Source organism: Barbus barbus (assembly GCF_936440315.1).
Source record: "Barbus barbus genome assembly, chromosome: 8".
Classification (NCBI taxonomy): Eukaryota; Metazoa; Chordata; class Actinopteri; order Cypriniformes; family Cyprinidae; genus Barbus; species Barbus barbus.
The window spans coordinates 32,300,912-32,322,343 of NC_136736.1; the positions used below are offsets into that span (position 1 = coordinate 32,300,912).

At 37.0% G+C, this 21,432-nt stretch overlaps 1 protein-coding gene across 1 annotated transcript; it reads left to right on the forward strand.

The window, feature by feature from the left end:
• Positions 1-10,490: 10,490 nt before the first annotated feature.
• LOC306873879 (SLIT and NTRK-like protein 5) lies at positions 10,491-13,094 on the forward strand (the record flags this gene model as incomplete). Its single annotated transcript, XM_079423405.1, has 1 exon — positions 10,491-13,094. The coding sequence occupies one exon, from the start codon at positions 10,491-10,493 to the stop codon at positions 13,092-13,094; it is 2,604 nt and encodes an 867-aa protein (XP_079279531.1).
• Positions 13,095-21,432: the final 8,338 nt, after the last annotated feature.

Below are 21,432 nucleotides of genomic sequence, written 5' to 3' on the forward strand. Positions count from 1 at the left end.
TGCATGTCATTGAAATCCTATATGGGACACATACTGTATGTGTAGACATAGCTTTCCTGTACCTCAAATAGTAGAGCATGGCGCTAGCAACGCCAAGGTCATGGGTTCGACTCCCAGGGAAAGCAAGAGCTGATAAAATGTAAAAGAAAACGGTAACTTGAATGCAATGTAAGTTGCTTTGGATAAAAGCATCTGATAAATGTAAATGTGTTGTTTAATGTGTGTATGGCTGTCTATATGAGCAGCATCTAACTAAAGTAAAACTTAAGTAACTGATCTGAGATGCAATTTGTAGCCGGTCATTTCACTAACAGCCACATAAATACACACTAAACATGAATCTGTATCTCAGCCGCTTCACAGGGAACACGTGCTGATAAAATGTGCAGCCTTGGTGAGCATAAGAGGCTTCTTTCAAAAACATTTAAAAATATTATTCAAAACTTTCTACTGGTAATGTACAGTATGTTGGATCCAAAAAAAAGGGGGTTTGGAATTAGAAAAACAACTTTTATTCTCCTAACTGTCTTTTTTGGGATTATATTTGACAAAGCCATTTTGCTTATTTTCCCTCATGTACACTGTAAAAAAAAAAAAGTGTAATTTTAACTGTAAAATTTTGTAAAAACACTACAGAAAAAAACTGTTAATAGGTTAACAGTAAGTTACCGTACTATATACAGGGAAAAACTGTAAAAGATCTAACCAGACATTTCATGTAATATTACAGTAAAATGCTGTTAATTGTACAGTTTTTAAAAGTAAAAAATAACAAATCAATGTATAATTTACAGTCAAAAACTGTAAAGTGATATTCCCAGAATTCCCTGCGTGACACTCCACATTTGAAAGCATTTTGTTTAAAGCTGCAGCCGTTACTTTTTTTTTTGGTTAAAAATGATCCAAAATCAACATTTCAGCAAGTACATAACCAGCAGTGTTGGGAAGGTTACTTTGGAAATGTAATAGGTAATACAGATTACAAGTTATCCTATTTAAAATGTAATAAGTAGTTTAACTTTTCAATTACTTTAATAAAGTAATGTAACTGATTACATTTGACTACTTTACTTTTCAAAATTTCTAATGTTATTTTTAAAACATGTAAACCAGGCAGGGTTAACCTTACAGCAGTACTCAACACTGTCAGACTTTCGAAATCCTTCATCACTTGCATTCACATTATAATAATTTAATTTTAAAGCACAGCCACCAAAAAATCTGACTGACTTTGAGATCATTCTGAGGTTAAATACAGATTTAAAACCATAACAAGAAATAGTTTAATACCTATGATACAGTTTTTGAAATCAAATCTTTGCATAGCTATGATAGGAAAGACTGGCATCTAACAGTAGCTTAGAAAAAAACAAGTTAATCTTAAAAAATAAAGCAAATACATTAATCCAAATAGGAGTTATTGAATAAGCATGTGTCCTATTCTGTGTCCTAAACTCCTGAAACAATGACGTCTCATATTTTAGAGCACGGTTTGATGTGATATGAGCTAGCCGATCGTTAGATTTAATCACCATTGGTAGCGCAATTTATTGTAATGCTTTCTTCCTCATTTGGGCAGAACAAACATGGCAGACTTGTTACTTACTTGTTCAGATGCAATATATTGTACTCCGATTTAACCAGCAAGCCAAAGTTATTTTGCTATCACTGAGATACTATATATATATATATATATATATATATATAAATTTAGTAATTTTGTGTTTTTGCCATTTTTATTATATATGTATTTTTTATATACATTTATTTGTTTTTATTTCAGTTTTAGTTATGTCAGTGCATCAGTGTAAACTTAATGAAAATGAGAAATGCTAACCAAAAAAAAAAAGACTTGCACTAAATAGTGCTGTGCATCAGTCTCATTTGCCCTTTTCCTTGCATGCACTGGGGCATGAATAATTAACACAGTTACATTGTTTGCTAGAATAGTAATGCATTTGTTGATTTTGCTAGCACGTGTTTGCTTGTGATACCAGTATTAATTTGTTCTTCTATTAAATGATTGTGATTGTAAGCCTCTGCGTTTCATCAGTGAACTTACCTCTCAGAAGTTTTTTTTTTTTCTTCCATGTGATGGAAAAAAACAAAACAAAAAAACGAGGGGAAGCGCATAATATTGCACAGTTTAAAACCAAGTACATTTTCTGCTATTAAGAGATGCTGCATCTCAAGAGGTAATTGTTGCAATGAGGGCATTTCAAGCCATTCAAGCCTAACATACAGTATTCATTCAATATGGAATTTCATTCTTTAAAACAGTAAATATAGTTTGACAGTATACTGCTACTAGATGATTTTGACACTGATCTTTTTTTTTTGTCAAAAACAATGCTGTAAACTGAATGCAGGCTCCAAATATGATTTATCCCATTGAGAAAGACATCTCCAGTCCTTCAGCGTTCATTCCCATGAACCCGAGCAGCAGGATTCACAGGCAAAGAAATCAATGATCTACACAGCAGAGTAACACAGTCTTTGCATGGAAAGTCGTCCCAGCAGGGTCTCTACAGTGATTTTCCATGGTAAGTAAATACTCGTTGGTGTCCATTGAATCCTGCGTAGGGCTTTCAGCTCTGAAGTGACAGACAAATATTTGCATTTGCTTTTCTATAAGCTTCGACCATGAATAATGCAGTCCAAACCGGATAATTTGCTTTGGTTGTTGTCAGTCATCTTCTCTAAATTGTTGTCTGTATTACTTTTGTATGGAGAGATGGGTGTATAATTTGTGATAAGGTTCAAAAAATATATATATATTTGTGTTCTACATATTTATGCCAGTCAGGGATGAATGAAAATAACAGATGTACTTAGATGAATCCAAATGTTCTCATCAACTGATAATTGAAAATAGGAAAATGCGGTTAATGCTTGCTCTGAACAAAATTGATTTGTGCATGATGATATTCTGGTTTTCTGAAAGTGGTTTTAATTAAGCGGCCAATTTAAAATGGAGGACAAATAGTTCCTCTTGTGAGTTAAGAAATCTATTCATTTCGCTGCAGTGTAATAGGCAGAAGTAACCTCCTCTTTCTCTGGATTTCAATCTAATGGCAAACAAATGCGATACTCTCAATAAGAGGTGTAGAGTAATGATCAGGTCATTAAAGAGCCATTATGGTTCATCTGCAATTTCGCATATGCTAAATAGTTTTGCTTCCATTTGTTACGAGACTCGAAGCAGAACAAGAAACAAGCAGCTATTTAAAGCGCGTAGAAAATATCACTGCCACTGAACTGAAGATGCCTGAAAAGAAACAAACGAGCATATAAATAAATAAACTTCTTGAACTTTAGTATCCAGCAGAGGAGCAGCTTGCTGTTTGTTTATATTATCATGCATTTTGATTCTGCCGTTCGTCCTGAAGGATTGAATTTCTACAGTAGAAGTGTAAATTTTGTACTTTTCATTGCAGGGTAATGTACTGTAAAAACGACAGAAGCTGCACTGATGCGTCTGCTCCGAGAGACAGTTCAAACCCAAACCTGTCACAATACTGGCTGTATGTTGCTTGTGTACTTCTTTTTTACGTTTTCAAGCCGTATGCAACTAGCTTCCATTTTGCAGTATCAAAGTGCTGACAAAGTAGTGCTTCCTTCTAAAATAAAGAGAAAAAAATGGAGTATTTAAACAATATATTCATATTTTAAAAAATATGTAAAAGGATACATATGAGAGATGAATGAATGAATGAAAGAATGAATAATCAGTAGTTTTTTTAAAATAAGTAAATACTTTTATTCAGCAGGGATGCTGAACACTTTTATGGTGTTACAAATATTTAAAAAAAATGCTGTTCTTTTTACTTTACTATTAATAAAAGACAAAAAAAAAGTTTCACAAAGTTTCACCAAAAAATATGAAACTGTTTTCAACTGATGATAATGGGAAATATTTTTTAAGCAGCAAATCAGCATATTAGAATGATTTCAGAAGGATCGTTTTACTATATATGCACATAGAAAACAGCTATTTCAAATTGTAATATATGTATGTGTATATATATATATATATATATATATATATATATATATGTACGTACGTACGTATGTATGTATGTATATATACATATGTGTATATATATATATATATACGTACGTACGTATGTATGTATGTATATATACATATGTGTATATATATATATATATATATATATATATATATATATATATATATATATATATATATATATATATATATATGTATGTGTATATATATATATGTATATATGTATATATGTATATGTGTATATATGTATATGTGTATATATATATATATATATATATATATATATATATATATATATATATATATATATGTATATATATGTATATATATATATATATATATATATATATATATATATATATATACATATATATATATATACATATATATACATATATATATATATATATATATATATATATATATACATATATATACATATATACATATATATATATATATATATATATATATACATATATATATATATATATATATATATATATACCCCTCACATTTTGGCAACCATTTTAGTATATCTTCTTAAGGGACAATACTATAGAAATGAAACTTGGATATATTTTATATATTTAGAGTAGTCAATGTGCAACTTGCATAGCAATAAATATTTACTGTCCTCAGAAAATAACTCAACATACAGCCAGTATTGTCAAAAAAGCTGGCAACAAAAGTTTAACCATGCAAAGCCACATGTCCAATTCATCATGTTCATGTTTTTGTCTGCTTGACAGGACCATACAAATGTGTGTATCTTGTATTACAGCAGTTAAAATTTGGTGCTTTGAGAACAATTATTTCATACTGACCACTGGATGTTCAACATGGCACCTCATGGCAAAGAACTCTCTGAGGATTTGAGAATTAGAATTGTTGTTCTCCACAAAGATGGCCTAGGGTATAAGACGTTTGGTAACAGCCTGGAACTGAGTTAGAGTCCAGTGGCCAGTGTCGTACAGAGGTTTTCCAAGATGGGTTCCACTCGGAACAGGCCTCGCAAGGGTGGATCAAAGAAGTTAGGTCCTCGTGCTGTGCTTCAGGTGCAGAAGCTGGCTTCAAAAAACAGATGCATGAGTGCTGCCAGCATTTCTTTAGAGGTTGCAGAAGCAGAAGGTCAGCTTGTCAGTGCTGAAATTTGAAATGAGCTCATTTATTGGATAATAATTAAAAATGTATCTGTTTAAACAGAGAGGGGACGGGGGTTATTAATTGAGATTCAGTCAAATAAAGAAGCAAGCAAACAAATAAATACATATTTTTAAACTTTGATTAATTGTATTAAATTGCAGAATATAATTCAGAATATAAATTATATAATTGCTTATATTTAAATACATTTCTTGCTTAAACAAGCCCTTAACCTTTTTTATTATTATTATTTGTTTGTTTGTTTGTTTGTTTTGGGCCACTACTTGATCTAAAAATCTACTTGAATTACTGATTCAAGTGTCAAGTGAGAATATTTCCTTTCTCTTGTGCTCTTGTTTCCTGCTTGTGCTTTACCAGTGTTCAGTGACAAAGGTAAGCCTCCCTGTGTTTCAACAATCCGTCTTACCTGTCAAACAGGTAATCTTGTCTCCCCTCAGTCGGAATCCTATAGTCGACATTTTACATCAGAGCACTGGCTGATAAATGCAACGGTTTAACTTTGAAACTTTTGATTACAACCCCCTCAAAGACCCACATTATGAGCAGAAGCCAAGATGGAATGTGCACTCTCACACTGGCTGTAATATCCAGGAGTGATGTGTTTGTTATGCCTCAGTACCTCTTTATATGATTTATGACCGGCTGATAAATGAAACATATATGTGAGCTCTCGTTTTATTGCGGTAAAGTTAGGTCTAGAGACATTTGGCCGGGGGGTTGTGGTGTGCTTTGTGGGAAAGGCTTTTACATACATAAAAAGTGTGGTTTATCCTGGCATTTCTGGGAAAATAGCATAGGTATATTACTTTATTTTTTTCTGGAAAATAGCATATTTGTTTGTATTCTGGAACCAGAAAATACTTTATGAAGCCAACTTCATTATCCAAAGTAATACATTTCTACTCCATTTAATTGAACGTGCATACCTAACCTTAAAAAAAGGTAACTCTGTGTTTTAATTTATAGTATTGTCTATTAGGTGGAAAACCTTAATTTTTATGAGAGTGTATTATGAATATCTGAACAAAAAGACTGGAAGCCCTTCTTCTAGGAGTAAAGACAGCATGTTTAAAATTAAATTCCCTTCCAGTGATCTACATAAGTATTTACAGATGTTTTGATTAAATATAGCTTTATTTTTCTTGTTGTGGACTTTTTCTCCAACAGTGAAGAATCAGTTGACTTTGTCATATTATTGCAAGGTCATTATAAAATTACCAATTTTATAATCTATAAAATTGCTTATCTTCAACAACTGTTTTAATTATTTGAGTATCTCAACACATATGCACTCATGAATGATATTTAAAAAAAATGGTTACCACATTTTCTTTACTAAAACACCCCTGTGGGTAGAATTACTTTAATGAATTTTGCTTAAACACAGCCCAGGCAAGTCTTTTTTGATTTGTGAAAAAGTAGTGGCCTATTTGTGGAAAGTCTGCACTAGATACATTGTGAAGCAGTATGGTTTGCGGAACAGTGACTGTAATGTATTTTGGCTGTAACTGTATGCTGAGTGGGACTTTCTGAAAGATTACGTTAATGGTATTTCAGTTCTGGAGATTTGTCCTTCACAACAGGAAATATCCTATAACTTTAGCCATTTAATGCGATTAGCCACAGCCTGTGACTTAAATAATTTAATGCATCTTAGTGCTTAATTTCGATACCACGCTAAAGGTGTTGTAGATGTTACACTCGCTTACTGTCCTCAATGGAATGGGAAGGGAGGTGGACATTACGAATTAGCATACACAAGTGGACAAAGGATGAGATTCCTTAGGACATGTGAGCTTTAGCATGCTAGAGTTAATTCTATTTACACTCTGAGTGCTCAGTGGCTCTTGAGGTGTAATTGGAGCTGAGCCCTTATAACTCTAAGGCCGGCAGTTAAGGAGGGTAATGTGTTTCAGAAAAAAACATCTCGCACTGGACTGCAGGCCTAGAAAGTATGTATTTGGATACTTATATGGTGTGGGTTAACCATGCTAAAATGTTTTTGTTTGCAGTAGATGACTGACAAAACATCAAACCAAACAGCAAATGCTGCATGAGCTTATTTTCCCAGATGTGAGGGAGGCATTCCGCTTAATGATGTTTAATCAGCTGCTCTGGCAGCGATTTTAACAACAGGTGTAGTTCATCCCATCAACTATGGGCGATTTCACAACTAAAAAGTGGCACAATATTGCATTTTTTTATTTTTTTATTTTAAAGCCTAACAACCTTTGCTTTGTCAAACGTTTTGCATAAAAAGTGTGATTTTTGCTACCATTAACAATTGGCATTTGGTATTACATTGCAAATGTACTCCAACAGTAAGTCTATATATATACTAAAACAGTGACATCCATATACATCTGTAGGTGTGACTTTAGTTACAGGGGTCACATTATAGGTCCCCCACCCCCACAGTACACTATCAGCCTGCAGGTGGCAAATAATGCATTAGTAATCCAAGGTTGAAGCATGCCTGTCATTTAGCTTATCTGTCTCCCAAAGATTGGGGATTAGAAGTAAAATCTTGCTCCATGTAAACTAGAAGCATTGCTGATCTCTGCCTCAAGGGCGATGTGGTTGATGGAGCATTGTTTGAGGTCTTTCTCTCACACCTCATAAAAGTTTGCATTGCCAGTCTTCTGCATTGCTATGTCTTTCTTTTGTGCAAAGTAAATTGACTGCAATTTTGATTGGCATATGCCTTGCGTCCATTATACAAAATGAAATTAAACTATAGGATATAACAAGTTAAATGTGTCGTGTACTGCATACAAATGGCAAAATATTATTTTACCGAATGACACTGCCCTCTATGGGCATCTCCCTCCCTCTCTCTCTCTTTCTCTCTCTCTCTCTCTCTCTCTCTCACACACACACACACAGTGCCTTTTTTCTGCCTTTTCTTTCTCTCTCCGATTGTCTTTCCATCGCCATCACCCTTCAATTATGCTGTTGCGTAAAATAAGATAGAGAGGGCAATGTGCGAGCAACATATTGTGCACGAAGCTCTTATTTTAAGTCATCTCATAAATATTCCACCCTGCCCCAAATTTACAATTGATCTGACGACAGTACAGCAACAGTGAGCCAATGGAAATCCAAGTTCCACTAGTTGAAACATTAGTTAAGATGGCAACACATCTCCAAAGACGGATTTATGGAAACCTCTTGCCACAACAAGAATAGAAAATACAGAAAATGAAAACAGACAGCACTGCATTGGAGGAACCAGAGATCAGGGAAGAAATCACATGTACATCCGGCAATATACAACGCGATACTAGCCGTACCACTCACAAGCGTCTCGGGGATGCGTACTTTGCGCGTCCGTTTCTTAGAAAAAGGGATCGACTGCCTCGCTTGTGGATACATTTCGTTTAAAATGGACATTGCACTGCTTGGATTTTGCCAGGGAACGGCAATGCACATCAAGAGAAATTCCTAAACTTGCGTTTTTCCTATTTTCAGCCAGCTGACCGTCACGTTTCCAGGGAGAGCTTGCGATACCCAGGCTGATCACGAACCACTTCACGGATTATTATACAGTCGGGCTAAAGAGGCACCGGTGTCTTCAAGGTTATGGATTGGCCGTGCTCATGATGTTTTCGAATTTACCACGTTTAAGCGGGTAAGAAACATGGATTTTCTTCCAAAGCAAAGCAAGCCATCTCATACGAAGCCCCGTTTTGCTGAGGCTGAAGCTGTCCGTGGTGCTGAAACGCAGTTATCGCGCTGGCATAGAAAACTGCCTCTTGAACACTTGTGTCGGCTTGTGAAATATTCAGTCATGTATGCGTTACACAACTTCATATGTGCTTCACAAGCTTCGGGCGTTAGATTTAGGAGCCTCAATTATGAGGCATTACGCGTTGCTTTGGAAAGCCCGGCTTTAGGTGCGCGATGAATGAGCCGTTTTGTGATGAACGGCTTAGTTATATTGCTGTTTACTTCTTAATCGTTTTTTTTTATTATTATTATTATTATTATTCAATTTCTGGAAGATCACCATGACCAGTGTAGACTTTTGGATCGTGTTGTAGCGCCTTGGAATGATGTGCTGTATCTTTGAATGTGTGTGTGTGTATGTGTGTGTGAGTGTCTTTGTGCGTCCAAGTGTGTGTTTATGTGGGAGAGAGGGGGGCGAAAGAGAGTGTGTGAGAGAGAGAGGGGTTGATTAGCATGAATACAAATGCTTCTGCACAACAAAATGGTTTAATATAGAATTGTTTGCTCCCCATCAAGATGGAATCGGGCTATAATCAATGACGTCGCTTTTGCTTTTAATCAACTCGGGTCTTTGTCGCCTGAGGGATGAGATATGACTGTCACATATAGCATCAAAGGGAGAAATTCAACATAGGCACCTATGTGCACTCCGAGGTTTAACTTCGATACTGGTTGAGAGTTGACAAAACCTGAAGTCGTCGGATATGTGGGGTGAGTACGGGAAATATTATTTGCATTGGGGTATGGCAAGGGTGGCTGGTTTAAGACAAAAAAAAAAAAACTTACATGATATGTTTTAAAGCATTTTGTATAGTGACAATGATATGTAGATTTGCTCCTCTGTCTCGTTCAGCGGCAGATGTTCAAGTTGGAAACCACGAAGATGTCGATTTGTTCAGTGCACGAGCAACTGGCTTTACGTTTTGCATCTTTGAGTTGAGATGCCGCCGGATAATATGTTGGAAATGCATTCCCAAATTGCGCATTGGAGAGTAATTCTGCCAGTCGATGTTACTTTACATTTCAAAGAAGCAATAGTGCCCCCCCCCCCTTAATTCTCGCCTTCTATGTCTTTGTAAATGTGCCTGAATGCCGTGATGAAAAGAAATGTGGTTGTATTTGCAATATCATGAGCATTGCATAATATGCATGTTGTATTGTATTGAATAAATCAATGCATTTGCATAGATCTCGTTGATAGAGTTTGGTATGATACTATTCTCATATTATTAAACACATATAGCCTAAAAATAATATTGAATCAATTCAAGACCTCTTGCATTGCAAAGTTTAGGCTAAAGAACAGTGCATATTGGTTTTTAATATCAGAATCTGCTTTTGCATTAGGCAGGAGGAGTTTGCTTTGCATTATTGGGAAGGATCCTGCAAATTTGTCTTTGACATATTCCTATAACATTTTGGGATTGTCCACCGTTTAATGTAGTTTTCAGATGTTGAGATTGCATGTTCATCTAACAGACATTCATCACGTCTTTTCCTTTTCTAGATGACACCCCAAACTGCAACTGCACTACAGTGAGCTGGGCCATTCCTGCACAAGAAAATGCATATCTGGATATTGAAAATAATATTGCTGGTTGCCACATCTCTGAGTCTGGTTGAGATGTATGACAGTTATGGGGAGATCTGTATGAATCTGTGCACTTGCGAGGAGAAGGAAGGCATTCTGACGGTCAGTTGTGAGAACAGGGGCATTGTCCGGCTGTCGGAAATAAGCCCAGTGCAGTTTTCTATGTACCATCTTTTGCTGACAGGTAATTTGCTGAAAAGACTGTCTGTCAATGACTTCATCAACTATACCGGAGTTACCATTTTGCATTTGGGTAATAATGACATATCTGAGGTGGAGACCGGGGCATTCAACGGACTCCAGGGATTAAAGAGATTACATTTGAACAATAACAAAATAGACATTCTTAGGGACGACACTTTCATCGGACTCGAGAGCCTAGAATACCTTCAGATAGACTATAATTTCATTAGCACTATTGAACCTAATGCTCTGAGCAGGCTTCAACAGCTGACTGTGCTGATTCTCAATGACAACCTGTTGTCCTCTCTGCCCACGAACATTTTCCGGAACGTGCCCTTGACGCACCTGGATCTTAGGGGTAACCGCTTAAAAATGTTCCCTTACATCGGCCTTTTAGAGCATATGGACAAAGTAGTGGAATTACAGCTCGAGGAGAATCCGTGGAATTGTTCTTGCGAGCTTATTGCGCTTAAGGCTTGGCTGGAGAGCATCGCCTACACAGCTCTGGTGGGGGAGGTGGTATGTGAGACTCCTTTCAGGCTCCATGGCAGGGATCTGGATGAGGTCTCAAAGCAGGAACTGTGTCCCAGAAGAGCCATATCAGAGTATGAGATGCGCCCCCCACCCCCGCTCAGCACCAGCGGCTATTTCCAGACCACGCCGGCAGCCGTGACGGCATCAGCCACATCTTCAGCAGTCCTGCGATCCTCGTCCAGGCCGACCAAGGGCACCCGCCAATCCAGCAAAACCAAGTCCAAGCCCACTTCTCGAATCCCAGCCAACCCCTACAACTACGGGCCCATCATTGCTTTTCAGACCAAATCTCCCGTGCCTTTGGACTGCCCCACCACCTGTACATGCAATCTGCAAATCTCCGACCTGGGGCTAAATGTCAACTGCCAGGAAAGGAAGATTGAGAACATATCAGATCTGAAGCCCAAGCCATACAATCCTAAAAAGATGTATCTCACAGGGAACTACATCGCTGTCGTGCGTCGATCTGACTTTGTTGAGGCTGAGGGACTGGATTTATTGCACCTGGGAAACAATCGGATAGCACTCATACACGACAGAGCCTTTGGGGATTTAATTAACCTACGTAGGCTGTACTTGAATGGCAATTTGATTGACAGACTCACAGCAGATATGTTCTTTGGGCTAAAAAGTCTGCAGTACTTGTATTTAGAATATAATAAGATTCGTGAGATTGTAGGTGGCACCTTCCGCTTTGTGCCTAACCTTCAGCTACTTTTCCTCAATAACAATCTTTTAAAAACGTTGCCAGGAGGCATCTTTTCTAGTCTGTCTCTCTCCCGCCTCAACCTTCGCAGTAACCACTTTCAAAACCTGCCTGTGAGCGGAGTTCTGGACCAGCTGAAAGCACTGGTTCAGATTGACCTGTTTGAGAACCCTTGGGAGTGCTCCTGCGATGTGGTCGGCATGAAGATCTGGCTGGAGCAGCTCAACACGGGAACAGTGGTCAATGACGTCAAATGCGTGACTCCCAAGCGGCTTGCAGGACAGGATATGCGGGTCATCCCTTCTGAGCAGTTGTGTCCAGATTACTCCGATGTCATTGTCTCCACCGTGGTTCCTTCCGAGCAGCCTTCGGCAGACAGGATCACCACCACGGAGACACCCCAGAGGTTTAACACCCCTTCCAGTAATGTTCCTTTGTCTGTCCTCATTCTCAGCCTCCTCCTTGTTTTCATTATGTCGGTGTTTGTGGCAGCCGGCCTGTTTGTGGTGGTGATGAAGAGGCGTAAAAAGTCTCAGAGTGACCGTACAAGCACAAACAACTCCGACGTGAGTTCCTTCAACCTGCAGTACAATCTCTATAGCAATCGCTCCGTCCCCAAGGTCAAGGCCCCAGCGGGTCACGTCTACGAATACATCCCCCATCCGTTAGGACACATGTGCAAAAACCCAATCTACAGGTCCAGGGAAGGGAACACTGTGGAGGATTACCCCGATCTACACGAGCTCAAGGTCACCTACAGGAGTAATGCAGACGAGGACCAGGAGGTCACCTTGAGGAGCCCCAATTACACAGTGAGCACCATCGAGCCTCGTGAGCAGCCGTCCCCTGTCCAGGATGTGGAACATTTTTTCCGAGGGATCCTGGAGCCGGATAAATCCTCATCGACTGCTGGCAGCAGGTTTGAATATAAGTACACTGGCCCCGTCCCGTACACATACCAACCAAACTTCGATGTTAGGCGCCAGTTCTTACATCCTGAAGGAATACGAGAGACTATGCTATATGGTACAGCGCCAAGTACTGTCTTTGTGGAGCCCAATAGAAACGACTATTTGGAACTAAAGGCAAAACTTCAAATAGAGCCGGACTACCTCGAAGTTCTTGAGAAACAGACAACACAGAGCCAGTTTTAAATCTGTGTCTATCTATAAATGCAGTAGAAGCATTTTTCCCCTTGTACTGACTCAAACTGGAGGGTGCCTTGGCACAATATACATCAACGTAAAGAAAAAAAGAATCCAAAACCTTAAGTGGGGTGTGCCGAACTATGTTACTTTAATTTCAGAACCACATGGCATTACAGAAATAATTAATTATGAAAATAAATAGACAGATCTCGTGGAACTTGGATGAAAGCACGAGTTGTGATATAAACTGGCGATGCAAAATCTATTTTTTTAAGTGGATGATTGAATACGCATAAATCTAAGTGTACAGGTTAATCTCACCCAAATACATTTTCAGGAATATAATCATACAAATATTGTGAATTTAAGGGGGTCGGGGAGGGGTTTCGCATACAAGAACAAATGTAAAAAAAAAAAACACAACTTTCTGACAGAAACATTATACAGCAGCGCATCCAATCTGGCAGGACAATTTCTCTGCTTTAGTCTGTAAGTAGATACTGTATTTATTGGTATACTCTTTGCCATGTATTTTCAACATTTTTTTTCAATGCTCATCAATATTATGTCTGTCATGTCTCATGATTCTCTGTACGAACATTTTGTTTGTAGTTTCCGATCACTTACTGTAGCTTGCATTGTACAAGTGGCTTTTTTTCAGCGGTGGCACACCCCAATGTCGAAGAGAGACTTTGCATCATTTAACAATTTCAAAGGAAAAGTGTCTTTGTATGCTGTCTGCACTTTTTTGGAAGATGGAAGGCCACAGGGTCTTCCCAGCTAACGTTAGAAGAAATATTATATATTAAAAATGAATATGTGTATTCATTCTTAATATGTATTTTTAATATGTTATATCAAAATTCATAAATAATAATTGAAGTAATAATTATGTTGTGTAATACTGATATTTTAATGTAACACCTATTTTTATACAAGCATTCACAATTCTCTTTCCCTTATCGTTTTCATTGTTTTGATTGCTTTGCACTTATTGCACTATATTGACCAAAATATGTTTATGTCATCAATAAATATGATGTCGGTTCTTAAAGAATGTTCTTGGAAATTAAAACTAGCTTGATTATAGCTTTCACCAGGTAACCAACAATCACAGGCCCATTTTAAGTTGACAGTTAATTCAATAGCTCAGATCAATACCACCAAGCCTGTTACTTGGCGAACCTCTCAACTCAGGTAGTTTGTATGTATTGGTTCTGCTCACAAACCCCTTATTCTTCAAGCAGGGAAGCGGTGCACACAATACGGCACTAAATAGGGTCAACTGTTCTTACAGTGTGGGAAACAATGAGAAATTGATAACAGCGATTCTGCCTTATGCTAATAATAGAGGTAAACTACTATTGTGAACGGGTGAAATTTTAGCATTCTAGCAATATGCAAGCAGATGCCTTCAAAATGAGGGTTTGCATCAAACTCCTTTTGGAGATTGCTAGTTGTTTAGAAGCTGCTGGATCGATGGATTATTTCGATGCTACTTTGATCTTTAGAGGTGCTTTAAAAGAACTTCACCATTTGCCCTCTATACCATGACAGACTAAAATAATGGTACAGCTGTATCTGCTGGTGGATTTTAAATTGCTGTGTTAAGTGTTGAGAGAAAGCTGGGGGGGAAGCTGACCTGGCCCTCTACTCAATGATAAAGAGGTCTGCTTTGTACCCAGTGCCTCACTAGGCTCAAGGGTCCTATTCCACTTTGAGCATGATGTGGATCTTTTTATAGCTGCAGAAAATGAAGGCTGCATCTGAGGATGAGGGGCTTCAATAATTTGGGTAACCTGACAACTTGTCTTTATAAGCTGAGGAGGGTGAGTCGCAGCGTTGTAAAGCTACAAAGGGACTATTATGAGAGGACCGACCTTGACATACTCTTACACACTGATGCGCTCCTGAGGGTTGTTAACATAATAACGTGCAAGAGTTGATTGTCAGGTGACTCTGCATTTTTATTTATTTTATTAATTAATTTATTTTTCATGTTTAACCATGTAAACCTATTTTGGATGTTTTGGATTGTATGTTGCGTTTCTCTCTGTCATTTTTAATTCAAGAAACTCTGGATTAGCAGGCATTAATAAAACTTTGAGCGTTGAATTGAAACAACATCTTCAGAAAACATAATTGAAGTCTTCTGGATCTGTCTCCTGGGTTCAAGCTCTACAGCAAGAAAACTTAATTTGCGTCCATCTGCGTCAAGGATATCAGCATCAGAAGGTCAAATGCCATGGGTGTCGTTCTTCCAAGGTTGTCGACAAAATCCGCAGTCTTTGCACATTTAGGATGCATTCCACAATTGTGCAATATGGAACGGAATGTTCCCGGCCCCATCACCAAAATTATCTCAATTTTAACGCATGCCTCGTACCATTAGCTGATATTGTTTTTGGCCACAGAGCTAATGTGCGCTCTGAAGCAAAGGATATTTTCAACAGCGAGGGCTGCATTACCCATTTGGTGGCAGAAAAGTAAAGCAAAAACATCAGTTGCACACTTCCGAATCCACAAATCACAAATGATCCCTCTTAATCGGCATGATGGGCTTTGGGAGGGGCCATCAGGGGAGGCTACGATGTTTAATTTCCCCACTGATTATTTCACTTATCCCGTTTTTTTTTTTTTTTTTGGGGGGGGGGGGTCACTGCAACAGAGAGGACCTGGGAGGGACATGGCATGCGATTGACGACATTTGCAATTGAGTTCAAGGAGGTTTGGCTAATTGAGAAGGCAGCGATGATATCTGACAGGCACCAATGAGTCTGTTGATTAGTTTAATCATGGTATTTAATGGAACTCCTTGAGCCGTGGGGAAACGTTAAAGTGCGATAATTTTGCAGGTTGGGAGTCATTTTATAACTCTGTAACAATGCTAGTTTGCCGTCTGGCCTGGAGATGATCAAAGTCTTGTTTGCTATTTATTGCTAATTTGTTTACACACCTTTTCATATGAGTTTTCTGAATGGTTTAGTTATTTATTTGTGCATTTAATTTTTTAGTTTTATTTATGTTGTTATGCAATTATTTGGCTCCCTATGTGGATCTTTTTGAGCAGGTTAATGACATGTTTTGCATTACATGCATCTCCACAGGTCTCTCACTGCTGTATGGTGTTGTTTGTGTCTTTTGAATTGTTTTCTTGTATTGCTTTTACACTCAAAAAAAAAAAAAACATATATGCCTAAATTTAAGAAGTATTTTAAATTGCAAAGAAAATGACTATCCATAGGTATTACACAATTTTCACATAAACTAATAAATGTAATGATACATAAATGAAAACAGATATGAGCTATTTGCATCTATTTAATTTTAGTTACATAATCTTATTTTCAAAATGCATTTGTTCAAATTACATAGAACCAGCATAAGAAAATATTATGGCTATAGCTATAGAGCAAGGAACATTCGGTTTGTTAAAATGTGTAAGACTGAAACAAATGTGAATTATTAATTATACATATATAAAGTGGGTTACTGTGAAGTACAAAAATCTGTTTCAGTAATATATGACTGACAAATAAGAATCGCATTGTTTATTGCTTTATTTTAAAAATGTGTAATCCAAATGCATGAGAACTGTATTTGCTGTTCAAACACATAAATCCTAAATTTAGCCCTTTTTTAGTGTGCTTTTATTTTATGAACTCCTATATTATATTCTTATGCTGCGCTTATTTCTTTTGTGCAGCTGAGGTCATGTAGGATATGCTACGTAATGCAAAATTGGAAATATATTGCTTTACTTGCGCAAGCTATGCCAAGAGCTAATGGAGATAATTACGCATTGAATGGTTTAGGGGTTTGTTCCTGCCCGTGTTTATCCTTAAAATCAAGTGTTCAGTAGAAACCAGTCGATTTGGACAGTGGACAAGGCCTAATTTGGGCCTCGATGGGCCCTTAGAAGCAAATAAAGTGGTCTAAAAAGCTAAAGTATTCAGATTGCATACTTCATCCATTCAAGCGAATAAAGCGCACTGATCGTGGCCAAGTTCTCGGATGCTGTGAGAAACACAGTTAGCCATGCTTATGGGCTGGTAACTGCCAGCGGTCGCCATAGCAACTAGACACCTGTTGGTTACTGGCTAATCCAAGGGAAATTACCATAAACATGCTAACTGTGCTTCATATAACTGCATTCATATCCCTCAAATGGCACCCGATGTGGCTTCATCTTTCCGGATTGTTGTGGAAAATTGTCTTAATTAGTATATTTTTGGTGAATTAGCAGTTTTAAACTGGTAGAGGAACGAGCAAAAGAAAGAGACACCCTCTTCAGGAGCTGCAGGCTGTTTTATGTGCGAAAACACGACTAATTTGTTTTCGTCTCAACTCCCTTTAGATTTCATCGGGCTAAACTAACAGCTGAAGCAAAGAGAATTAGAAAGGAAAGCCTGATGTTGACGTCAACGCAGCGTTGCTGTTCTCATTTCGCGAGAGCTAAATATAATTTAATGTAGGTCAGCGCGAGTTTGGAGATTTGCATTCTACCTAAAACTTGTGGATGAATGTTTGTTCACCTGCAGTGTTTTCTTTCATGAAACTCCATCCACCTCTGTCTGTCAAAGCGAAAGACACCAGATTAAATGAATGCAAATGTGTAATTCTCTTAAAAGGACACCACAAAACTTTGACTATCCTAAATGTTTTCTCAAGGGCGTATTATGTTGCTGTTATTTACCTGTTACTTAATATGTCATTTTAACATCTTATGTGAATAATCCAACATGTTATTTACTGTTCTGCCCCATGTAATGACAATATCTCCTCTTGTATGTGTGGTAAATAAAATAAAAATCTCATTAGTATTGTAAGCATCCAAAACCCTGTGTATATGACCCAGGACCACAAAACCAGTCTTTATTCGCTGAGGTATATTTGTAGCAATAGCCAAAAATACATTGTATGGGTCAAAATTATTGATTTTTATTTTATGCCAAAAATCATTAGGACATTAAGATCATGTTCCATGAAAATATTTTGTAAATGTCTTACTGTAAATATATCAAAACTTAATTTTTGATTAGTAATATGCATTGCTAAGAACGTCATTTGGACAACTTTAAAGACGATTTGCTCAATGTTTTTATTTTGTTTGCACCCTGAGATTCCAGATTTTCAAATAGTTGTATCTCGGCCAAATATTGTCATATCATAGCAAATGATATGACAATACATACATCATCAATGGAAAGCTACATCATCAATGGACATACATCATCAATGGAAAGCTACATCATCAATGGACATACATCATCAATGGAAAGCCATACATAAATGGAAAGCTTATTTATTCAACTTTCAGATGATGTATATATCTCAATTTCGAAAAACAATTCTCCTTATGACTGGTTTTGTGGTCCAAAGTCACATATAAAACGTTATAGATGTACAATGTTTATGCGTCCTTTGAGATTACATTTATGCAATTAATAGGTGGGTTATGCTATTCCTAAAATGAAATTAGATTTTTAGCACAATTATTTAGCACTGTACACTTTGCTGACACATATATACAAATACAAATGAGATCACCCTCATATTGTGAGTCTGATGTAACCCTATGTTTTTATGTTTGATTTGATCCTGTATAAAATATTTTCAGTGTTCAACAGACCACTATTGTACTTCCTTATCAGCACCGGTGCCTGTGACACCCTGATGGGTTTTGTGTTGGTTTAGACTTCATGCTATATTTATTACTACTTTTTTTTGTTGTTGTTGATGTTTACACAAATGCACCTAGTGATAGGCAGCCACAGTAACCCTGCCGTTTGATAAATGGCAAGTGTTGCATTACCGACTCCCTGCATCCCAGCCCTTGTGATGTCTGGCCAAAAAATAATAATAAGAATAAAAATACAACAGGTTGATGTATCACTCCTTGAGTGTTTCAAGCCGTTTAACAACAGGCCTTACATCATAGTCACAGAGCAGCCAAAGTCACATTGGGTGAACTTGCCAGGGAATAATGTCGAAACATGTTTTCTGATGTCATGTACTGTATGTATATTGTTGATTGATGAACTTATATCTGCAATTTTCGGTGCATGTAACGCTAAGGTCTTGAGTTTATTCCACGGGAACACATAAATGTTACATTTAAATGCACTGTAAGTCACTTTGAGGAAAAGCTTCCATACTGTAATGTAAAAAGACAGACTGTAAGGATCCAACTGCACTGTGTCATGCAGTTTGTACTTGATCAGTGATTGTGGGCAACTTTAGTGCAAACAACTATAGTTGTTTTTGTTGTTGTTTTTTTCCTCCCATTCATTACATTTTCATGCTCTCATCATGGGTAAATGCAGAGCACAAATTCCGAGTATGGGTCACCATACTTGGTCATGTGTCACATCACTTTCACCTAAAAAATGAAAGAAAAAAAAGAAAATTGAATGTTCTTCTTCTGCTTCTTTATTAAACAAAATGTTGGAAATTAGTTTTCTTTAGAATAAATGTAATTATTTTAATTGGTAATATATTTTTACTTAATGACAACATTCTTAAGGAAGTGTCATTATTATTTGGAGGGAAAACAGCAGCACAATTTATGTATTTATTTATTGTTATTGCACTGCATTTATGTCAAGATATTTCATGAAGTGCAAGTCTCTGTAGATTGATAAATTGTAATTTCTGGAGGCTTATGGGATGTACTTTACCTAAAATTTGCTTCTGGCTCCAATTTCCTATTCAGCACAGACATGTGCAGATACACACAGTTATATGCACATATCATGCTGGATTGAAACATAATCTCCCGTACATAACAATGTGATTTCATGCATGACTCATCCCCATTATATGGAGTTGGTTTCCTATGGCAGATACAGAGCTGATGTAATTTCTTCTTTCTTTCTTTTGCAGTGCTCAAAAAGAAATGTGTTTTGTTTGTGTGTTTCAGCTGAAGCTCAGCTGTGTGATTTTGTTCTTCCGGTCGTTTTGTCTTGCCCTGGTTTTGCTGTCTCTAGCAAAAAGCGCAGCAAGGAGCTACATCGATGATCCAAATTGAGGCTCTCAAAACTAAACAGGGTACATGAGATAGCATGTCTAATGAAGTGCTGGTGAAGAGTCACTGTAATTTCCTGCTCGTGTGAGACTGATGTTGTCTTAATGAAGATGCTACATGAAAGACAAAGTGAAAGATATATCATCCAAAAACATGTTTGGCTTGTGCAAATGGAACGGAAAAGAAGGTTTTCTAGTTTTCCCCTGAAAGAAAAAATATTAATAATAATAATAATTATGTGGAAAAAGTCCTTACAGAATTATCAGTGCATTTATGGACATTTCCTTCAACCCTAAAATGTAACACAATGCAATACGTAATGTTAAATACAGGTAAAACACCTGTGAAAAATCAGTATGGAGAATTGTTTCACAGTACATTGTATAGCTTTATATTTAGATGTTATTATGTTATTTTAAATAATGTGTGTATATATTGCATATTGCATCAATGAATTTGGAACAACTTGAGGGTGAGTAAATGATGGCAGGATTTTCACTTATATATATATATATATATTATTGTTTTATTATTTATTTATTTGTTAGTTCATGTTACCTAATATAGTTAATTAATGTTAATAAATGGAACCTTATATTAAAGTGCTATTAAAAGTATACTGACATGTATTGCCTAAAATGCTCGATCAGTACCACTAATATTGTCTGTTACCATAAATGCTGTGCACAATGTGCTTTAAAATGTTTACTTTCAATCTTCCAGCAGCATTTCATTTAAATTATGGTGATTTTATAATTCATGAGCAATTACCTTGAACTAATGATTTCAATTTCCTCTAGGAACACCCAGGTGAAGGAATATTGAATTAGTAAATTAGGAGTCAAAATGGTGAGTCAGAATCATACTATTAATTTGTACAAGCTGCTTTAATAAAAGTGTTTACTAGTAGCACTATAAAGCACGAGATGAGCTTGTCCAGCGTTTGTCAGCACGCTTTTAAGCATTACTATTCAAAACCCGCAGTGTGCAGCAAATATTATTACGTTGGGTATATTAACCGCTCTTTACACTCATCACACGTTTCCGTTTTCTTGAAAATGTTTTCAGAAGGGTCTCAAGTTCATGTACTGTCTTCTGGTCCTCTGGGAATGTGAGGCAACATAAATGGATAATTATACTCATTTAGAGTGCCTCTGATCCCCAGGCCTTCTCTGAAGCCTGACAATCATGTTTTTCCCCTCCTTGAACCTCAGCGCGCTAAGCGCTAAAGTCCTTCCTCTGCTTGTCTGTCAACATGGATGCTTCGCAGACGCCTCACCCTAATCCCGCCAATCACAACTACAGCACTGAACTCAC